This window comes from Limulus polyphemus, unplaced genomic scaffold (assembly GCF_000517525.1).
Source record: "Limulus polyphemus unplaced genomic scaffold, Limulus_polyphemus-2.1.2 Scaffold3544, whole genome shotgun sequence".
NCBI lineage: Eukaryota > Metazoa > Arthropoda > Merostomata > Xiphosura > Limulidae > Limulus > Limulus polyphemus.
The window spans coordinates 102,622-112,709 of NW_013669154.1; the positions used below are offsets into that span (position 1 = coordinate 102,622).

The following is a 10,088-nucleotide window of genomic DNA, read 5'->3' on the forward strand; positions in this document are numbered from 1 at the left end:
TATGAATAATGTTGATGCCAAATGTTATTTCGCAAGCAGGATATTCTACATTAAATTGTCAGGAATTAATCACACTATCATTCACATTTCAAAATGTGACGTAACTTAAACAGTAAAAATGTACATTTACCGTATGTTATTATTGAGCGGCTCTTAGCATGACTGAAATGCTCAACAATAACTTTTCACGGTGGACGGTACAAGTAGCTCAAAGCTTTGGCTCTGAGTGAAACCAAGAGTGCAACACAATTAACCTTTTAAAAGCTCATTAAATAATTGAAATTGATTAATTAACTTAAACTTTTCCCGTCACTGGGGACGGGTACTTTTGCTTGTTGCAATATAATTTATACATGATAAAAAACAAAAAATACTCGTTCAAACGAAACTACGAGGGTAATGTCTTCTCAAAATAGGAAATAAACTGTGAGTATTTGAAAAACAACAACAACAACAACAACATCAAAATAAAACAAAACAAACAGAAAAGCTGTTTGAAAAATACCTTCGCATGTTGTTAATTCATGAAATTTTAAGTATTGTTTCTGGTTTAATTTAACATAGACCAACATGACATTAACATCTACAACAATTTGTCATTGTTAAATACAATAAGGTTCTCTATAGAAACCGTGGTCCTAAACTTACTCGAAGAAATTCGTAAAGTAAATGTGTCGGTCATAAGCAAAAGGAGGTTTATGTTTCATCACCTCAAGGACGAAGGCCCTCTGTAAATAAAACATTGAAAACAATGGTTGACACATTAATGGAATGAACTTCATGATATAAACATCTGAAATAGATATATAGTCGAACCACAACATATATGTAAAGAATTTTCAACGTCAACTTCAAATATTAAATATCACATTTCTCGTTATTCTTGGACAGGGGTCTCCAAACTAGGGCCCGTCACAGATTGGTAATGAGAAATAATTAGGGTAAAATGCCCTGCTCAAAGACACAACGACGAGGCACAGGGCAAATAATTAGGGTAAAATGCCCTGCTCAAAGACACAACGACGAGGCACAGGGCAACCCTCAGGCCCACAGCCTACAAGTTGGCTATATTTCCTAGTTTCTGTGTGGTATCATTTGATTTATTAATTTATAGAAATTATTTTATTATTGTCGGTTGCTAATCCAATTGACGAAGAAAACAAAGAACAAGAAACATAAGTGACACAAATTTAATGGCTAAAAGAAACATTTTAAGTTTGAGATAAATAGCATTTTTAAAGTGAAAAATATATATATCATATATCCAAACAGAACTTTGTGAAGCCTTTTTAAGTTGTACTTTCTGTGCATTTTGTAATACTGTATTATCGAACAATTTTTAGACTGCGATCGTCGACATAACCTAAACAAGCCTGTTTAGACAAGTTTCAAATTTTCCTTTAGTTTTGACGAAAAGATCTGTATATTTGTAAATGCGACAGTTTTATACTTATGCCCACTTACACTCTCACTTTTAAAAGTTTCTGTAACTTTTACATTGTGGTTTTGACAAAACAGTTCCACATATCATACTTGTCATAAGACATTAGTATAAGGTCTACTATAATCATAGTTTAGTCCTTTAGGGATTTTCAAGGATTGTATAATAATAATAATAATAATACTCCAACCACACTTTATTTGTCATTTCAATCAAGAGCTCTAATCATAGTTTAGTCCTTTAGGGATTTTCAAGGATTGTATAATAATAATAATAATATTCCAACCACACTTTATTTGTCATTTCAATCAAGAGCTCTAATCATAATTTAGTCCTTTAGGGATTTTCAAGGATTGTATAATAATAATATTCCAACCACACTTTATTTGTCATTTCAATCAAGAGCTCTTCAGACCAGGGGCCTAGTATGGCCAGGTGGTTAGAGTGCTCGACTCGTAATCTGCAAGTCGCCGGTTCGAATCCACGTCCCACCAAACATGCTCGTTCTTTCAGCCGTGGGGGCGTTATAATGCGACCACTATTCGTTGGTAGAATAGTAGCCCAAGGGTTGGCGGTAGGTGGTGATGACTAGCTGCCTCCCCTCTAGTTTTTCGCTGCTAAATTAGGGACTGCTAACCTCGTGTAGCTTAGAGCGAAATTCAAAACAAACCAAACCAAACTTCAGACCAGCTGGCATACAACAAACACAGTAGTGGTCGGAAGATTATTTATAAAAGTCATTTGATGCAACGGTTGTTATGGTGAAAACGCGTTTTACATATTTGTAAGCCCTACAGTTGTTATGGTGTAAATGCGTTTTACATATTTGTAAGCCCTACAGTTGTTATGGTGTAAACGCGTTTTACATATTTGAAAGCCCGACAATTGTTATATCTACATTCTGAACATAAAATTCCTGTAATCTTTAAAGATATAGCGTGACTTATTTGTTAACTCGATTGACCATTACACACATTCTGGGTATTAAAAAAAAAGTTAATTTATGCAGAATTTTTCACTTAGCCACCTGTATATGACGAAAGTTGGCGAATAAAAATGTCGATATGGGTTATCTGAGAGATTAAAAATAAGAATAATGGGCGTTTTGTAGTTAGAGTTCAAATGTAATGTTCTATATCATTCAGTAACGAACAGAACACTCCTTTAACTTATAAATGAATACTGGTGTTATAAAACAAATACTAAAGAAACTAACACATCAACATTTTGCTCCGTATAAAACCAATAAATATGAAGTCTTCAGAAAGTAGATTAATACATTTAATTACAATTACAGTCTGAAACCATTAGCACGAATTTGGCCAGTATGTTGAGTAAATTAGTTGCTAAGCGATAACGTGCAACTTCCTTACTGTGTTAAGTACATTAAAATTATAAACAAGGCCTATATTGCTAGGATTCATACTGTACCCTGTGATAATACATAACAGAAAAATAGGATACGTAAAATGAGATTGACCGTAACATTATAACGTCCCCATGGCGGAAAGGGCGAGCACATTTGGTGGAGAGACTATAGCTACTACACCATGTTAAGCTTCATTCAAGTAAAGACAAATAAACATCTTTTGTGGTTTGATTTTCACGATTTATTCTCACTTAATGGTTCTGGGAACAGCAGTGCCACCTTTGAAAAAATCTACTAGCTAAACAAGGCAGTCATTCCATTCGCTGGACCCTAAATGTAACAAAAGTGATAAAATGATACAGATTCAGATATCAGTTTTGTGAATGTCCTTGGTCTTTGTTGAATAAGGTTGTTGAAGTTGTGAAATATCAGGATGCAGGAAATAATTTAAACATAACAATTCATATGTTTAGCTAGAAAGACTTTCACGCTTTTATCCGAACGGAAGAGACTGAGAGTGAATGTAGAGCACAGTATCACAATGTGTCTGTTGGAGCGTGGATGAAATTTAGTGCATGCACTAACGTTAAATATATATACAGAAGTTAGTAAAATTCATAAAATATAGGTCACATGCATTATGTTTTTTTTTTTAAATATATTAATTGTTTCAAAAGTTGATTATCAAGGATCAATTTATAGTCAAATGCTACAGAAAAAAAGTACTTGAAACCGGAAATTATTGAAGAGAAAGAAACCGAAAAGTTTCTGCTTGTTTCTTTGTAGTTAAGCGCAAAGCTACACAATGGGCTATCTGTGCTGTGCCCACCACGGTATTGAAACCCGGTTTCTAGCGTTATAAGTCCGAAGACATACCGCAGTGTCACTGGGAGGCAAAACCGAAAAGTAAACCAGAATGAATGTGTTTCTTCTTTCGTCGATTTTACCGCAAGCTTATGTTATTGAAGCCTGTTCAACTTATAACATTTGAAACGAAACTGAAACTAAATATCTAAAAATTCAAAAAGAAAATGAAAGAAGTATCAAGTAAAATGAAGAAAAAAAACATTTTGTAAACATTGAAATTTTTGAAATAATTCTAAGTAGTGAATTTATCCAATTGTATTTGACAGATTTGGAGTAAGGTTGTTTGTATTTTTAAGCGCAAAGCTAAATAACAGGCTACCTGCTCTATGTCCATCCCTTGGGTATTGAACACTGATTTTTAACGTCATAAGCCCACTAGCTTACCGCTGAGGCACTGAGGGCTTGCTTTGATTTGTTTATTTCGTTGTTAAGCGCCCCCCTCCTCCAGTGTCACAGCTGTATGTCTGCGGACTTACAACGCTAGTAACCGGGCTTCCGTGGTGGGCAGAGCACAGGTAGCTTATTGTATAGCTTCCTGCTTAACTTCAAATAAACAAACAAGCAATCGTTGTTAAGCACAAAGCTACAGAATGATGGGTTATTTGTGCTCTGCCCCATGCGAGTATCGAAACCTGATAATTAGCATTAGATATCCTTTAAATTTATAGTTTAGCCACCGTGGCGGAGCAGTGATTTTGGAGTAATGATAGACAATATAATAATAAAATGAAGTAATCCAATTGTATTTAATGGATCTGGAGTGAGGCTAAAGTATTCAATTAATTTTAAATTCATCAGGCTGTATTTGATAGATGTTCCCCGGTGTGACAGCGGTAAGTCTATGGACTTACAACGCTAAAATCTGTGATTAGATTCCTCGCGGTGGAGACAGTAAATAGTTCACGGCTGCAAGGTCAAGCATGCTTAGTGGGACGGAGATTCGAACCCATGACCCTCCGTTTGCGAGTCGAGTGCCCTAACCACCTGGCCATGCCACGTGGTTTGGAAACCTGTTAAGCACATGTAACAGTTCCAATACCAGGACGTAACTTACTCTTCTTATCATTCATAAAAGGAAATAAGTCTATTATCTCAGAATTTGAAACTATATGAAAAAAATATGCGTTTGAAATTACTTAGGTATTTAACATGTTATAAGCGAATCTAATTTTTATATTTTAAACAAAATGTATTGCAACATTTTGTTTTAAGATTTGAACATTATGTTGTTAAAAATATATCATATTTTAAAAATATTTCCTAAGCAGAAGTGTACAATATATATATCAATATAAGCTGTAACAACGGAAGGAATGCAAAAACAAATCATTCGGTAGGGCCCGGCATGGCCAGGTAGGTGGTTAGGGGCTCTTAACTCACAATTTGAGGGTCGCGGGTTCGGATCCCCGTCACACCAAACATGCTCGCCCTTTCAGCCGTGGGGGCGTTATAATGTAACGGTCAGTCCCACTATTCATTGCTAAAAGAGTAGCCCAAGAGTTGGCTGTGGGTGGCGTTGACTAGATGTCTTCCCTCTAGTCTTTTGCTGCTAAATTATGGACGGCTAGTGCAGATAGCCCTCGTGTATCTTTGCGCGAAATTCAAAACAAACAAACAAGCAAACCACACGAAGTGGATTAAGTTGTTGAAGTGGAATTCCGTCAATTTTTTTATATCGTTCGGTAGTGTACTTACCTGTTCGTCTTTACTAAGCTGTCGCTTATTGAAGACTGAAGATCTATAGTGTTCGAAGTCGTTGAGATGAGATAACGTAGAAATGAGCATAGTCATAGTCTCACTGCCAGACTTGGGAACGCGATTATACATCAGGATGTGGGGATCTGTCTCCTTGATCCCTATATGAATAGAAAAGCGAAGATGTTGGAAAGGCAAAGATGTAATATTTCCACACTTAAACTCATCCTCTCACTCTCTACACAACCCATTTTTATGATTGCTAATTATATAAACACCAGGGGGGATAAACTATGTTTCTTAAACGTATGTTATGAACCTATTCTCAACAGAGAATTTCTTTTACAAAAGTGTAAGATTTGATTAGAAGTGGACAACGTTTTTAAGCAAACACTTTGAAGAAGTTGGTTAGACATATAATGTAAGATATACGTTCATTATTGTGTTTACACAATTTTTGAATAGTATATTATACATTTCGACAGGTGAAATCTTATTACAATTGGCAATGTTCTCTAAATTTTTGAATAAAAACAGCCTTATTATATCACGCACTTATTGATGTTGAAAGCATATTAAGTAGTCCTAACAATTCTGGAGACACATTTCAGAGAAATTGCTTTTGGCGTTAGGGTTAAGGAGATTATGAGTGTTCGTTTGTTTGTTTGTAATTAAGCAAAAGTTACACAATGGGCTATCTGTGCTCTGCCCACCACGGGTATCGAAACCCAAGATTCTAGCGTTGTAAGTCCGCAGACATATCGCTGTGCCACCTGGGGGCGATTATGAGTGATTTTGTTTCTTTCAGTTAGTTTAATAAAACGTATTTTAAAGATGATGGCGTTTTTAGGTATTGGTGTTTTGTTTCTGAAAATTATATGATTAAAATTGCCTTTCAATAAACGTTTTTTGTATTATTGATTAAGGAACGATCACTTTCAATATTCCTACTGACATCAAATGGAGACTTAAAAACCGTTGTTTTTATGATAGCAAAATAGGCTTTTTAAGGTTACAGAAAAAAAGATATATTTGCAATTCTGCTCTCATAGTATAAATATCAAAGGTATCTAAAACAAATGTCACTTACAAGGCTTAACACTTATTAAAGAAGATACATCGTTATTCGGATCTTAATTTATAGCGGTTAACCAGTTTCTTGAAACAGGGGCTTCCAAATTGGTGCCCGCGGACCCACGAGACCCGCAGGAACGGTTCAAATGTTCAGTAGCTATAAATTCATTTGGTGGAGGATCCTCAATCAGGATGCGGAATGCTCTGAGTGGCCTTGTGTTGAGAATGTTTAGGAAGTCCTGCCTTAATGCATAAATAATTAGTGAAGCTTTTAATTATAAAAATTCCAGAAAATGAAGTTTTCTAGAGTAATTAAAGAAATTGATTGATGTTTATCTAACTATAGTGAAAAAAGAACATCTGAGAAAACTTAAGAAATAGCCTTTTTATGAATATCACGATACAGTTCATTTGTTGAACAGTGTACGAACTATGTTCTGAGAAATGTAATGTCTTAAATATTTATTGTGCTAAGGTTGTAAAATTTCAAGAATGATAAGCCCCTGAAAATATTCATTTTTCTGTAGAGGAAAAAGGAAAACGACCGTTAAACTGGGAATTTAAGTATATATATAGATAGATGCTGAGGTACCAGTCTTTTCCGGGTTATGAACTTAAAAAAAAATGTGGATGCTATGATGAATAATACAAAAATCTAAACTTTCACACGACTTCCTTATAACATAACATACTATTACAGTATTCGTTATTACTTCACCAAAGATTTTGTATAAGCTTTAAGAACACAATATGTATATACTTAAAACATGGTATACACTGTGCGATGGTCAGGGTGACTTTGTAGGAAGAGGTAGCGGCCAAAATAATCGCCATAGGGGTACTTTCTGTTACCTGCTTTCATCCCCCACCTCTTAATGTTCTTCCACAGTGTTTCACGTGATTAATTAATTGACGGTCATTGGCGCAGAAGTGTCAAACGGGCCGAAGTTGAAAGGTTACGGGTCAAAGTAGAAAGTGGGTATAACTCAAGAAACGGCTCTTCATATCAGCCTTATGATGGTTGTTGGACTAGAAACTTCAGCTGAGTTTATGTATTATTGCAATAGTGGCTGCCAATTTTGTTCATTGCGTTACTCCGTAGAGAGTGATAGCGCACTCTCTGAGATATATAAGACGTTCGTGTGTTCTCCCCCCCAAAAAACTGTGTGTATGTTGTGTTATAGAAAATTTAACGTGTGTGTATTTTCTTATCTGCTATGTCCACCGAGGGGAATTTAACCCCTGATTTTAGCGCTGTAAATCTGAATACTTACCGCTGTTCCACCGGGGTACGGAAAATGAAATAAATTGTTTTTGTTTTTTTTTGGTGTAAAAACGTAGCGCTATCTATGAATTTAGTTAACGTTAACATACGTCAAAGATAATAAATGCTCATTAACATCAATAGTAGGGCTGTAAGGGTTGTGACTCCCCCATTAACTTCCCTCTATTCCAAACTATCATTCCACAAAGTTTGATTGAGATTGGTCCAGTGACCTAGGAGTAGTTAGATAACGGACAAACAGACAAACACACAAATTTCTGTGCTTTAGATGTGGTGCCCACTACTAAGGGCATAGAAAAACAACTCTTTTACCCCCCTTATTTAATATGAAATTAGAATAATCGTATACGTACTTTTAATTATAGAACATTGGTCAATGAAGTATCTAAGTTCCTTTCACCATAGATACTTATTGTTCTGGAACCATGGCTTTTAAGTTATATAGTCACAAGACACGGAGAAAGGTGATTGGATATGCAAATTATTACCATAAGTCTCGAATAGCTCTCTGTAGAAATAAGAAGACTTACGAGGTTCATGCTGATAGGCTTATAAGTGGAAATTTGAATATTAGAAAGATTTTATAGACAAACTATGAGAAACTAGATTTAAGGCTGATTCTCTGTGTTTACACCAGTTTACTTTGTACAGTTATGTTGAGCTTCTTAAATGTTTGCCATGAAAAAATTATATAAAATAAACGATTCATTTAATGTCCCCTCCCTCGGTGACTTAGCAGTAATTTTGAAGGCTTATAACGTTAAAGATCCGGGTTTTGAGCACTGAAACACATAAACAAACAACAAATAATTTAACGTTGAAATATATTAAGGCCGTAAGTTGTTTACGTGTCCTTCTGATATGTTATGCTATGATAGCGAAAGGAAATATATATAATGTTGAGGCGAGGGCGTCGGTTGGCCCTGTGGTAGAGCTCTGGATTTAGGAGCTGACTATCTAAGTTCGAATCCGTGCGATACAACAAAATATTTCTCGCTTTTTAAGTTTTGGCGTGGATGGTAAGGTGCTTCTGATTGGCTTACTTCCCCTTTTCTCAGCAGCTCCAAATAAGGGAATGTGGCAGACAGCCTTAGTAGATTTGCCATAAATACAAATACGAATCCACAAGGACAATGACATTTCCTGTGGAGTAACTTCGAAGACAAATACGAATCCACAAGGACAATGACATTTCCTGTAGAGTAACTTTGAAGACAAATACGAATCCACAAGGACAATGACATTTCCTGTGGAGTAACTTTGAAGACAAATACGAATCCACAAGGACAATGACATTTCCTGTGGAGTAACTTTAAAGACAAATACGAATCCACAATGACATTTCCTGTAGAGTAACTCTGAGGTATAAAATAATTTTTTGTTTATTACCTTATAAAGAAATTACGTGACGAAATACATATGGAAAAAAAAAAAGAGGGGAAATAATCACCTTCTTGAAAAATATGTAATATTGAAATGATTATATGATTTTTGAAAACCAGAATATTAAACAAAATCGCGATTATGTAATTTTTTTCATGGTAAACAACTTGTTTTCTCCTGTAACACCAAATCGGGAACAGCATGCTATTTAACAACAAAACATACAAAACAAACCTTCTTGATAGATTAACAAAAAGTCAAAAGTACATGAAACGTTTTACCGGATAGTACATGTTAACAACCGAGTAATATTACAGGAAGCTTATAGATACTGTGGTATCAAAAGTCTTTATTCGTAAGATCAAATGAAGGTCACACACACATTTTTTGCCACTTTTCTATTACTGTTGGGGAGGGGGCCTAGACTGCGAATTCGGTGGTCCATGGTTCACATCCCGTTGTTGCAGAAAACATAGTTGGAAGTGACCATCCCTCTTATAGTGTATTCACAGCCCCAGAGTTCGAGGTGGCGGACAGTGAATCCTTGAATTTACAGTCGAAGCATGCCAACCACAAGGAAACGCTCGGCTTAAGCATTTATGAAAAGAACCGCTACCTAAATTTAAATTTCCTGACGACTCTTTCATAATCGATTTGAAAAAATGATATGTTACTTCTGCGCAAAATAAAACTGTATTTCCTATGAACAAGGGCAAACCAACTTGGATATATTTCAAGGTTCTTGTACAGGAAGTCTTCCGTCTGCGTCTGTTCCTGAGGGCTATTTCGCCATGACCCAGTTTTTAAAGATTCAAAGTTCTCTTTTCCCATAACGAAAGTAACCAATTGCATATGATAAAGTTATTTATTTCAGAAGAGCGTTAAAAATGTTAAAGTTGACAGTGTCAGAAGACAGTCGAGATGTCTCGTCAATCACAAATGAATGTATTTAATCACACAGTGTAAGTTCACCT

The 10,088-nt window shown here is 35.5% G+C and overlaps 1 protein-coding gene across 1 annotated transcript in view; it reads right to left on the reverse strand.

The window, feature by feature from the left end:
- Positions 1-10,088, reverse strand: part of LOC111088325 (heparan sulfate 2-O-sulfotransferase 1-like) — a 16,478-nt gene that overhangs the window by 4,164 nt on the left and 2,226 nt on the right. Inside the window, exons 2-3 of the mRNA XM_022398100.1 lie at positions 5,373-5,533; positions 649-728 (exon numbers count right to left, since the gene is read on the reverse strand). Coding sequence (XP_022253808.1) covers positions 649-728; positions 5,373-5,533 — 241 coding nt within the window. The remainder of the gene's footprint in view (positions 1-648; positions 729-5,372; positions 5,534-10,088) is intronic.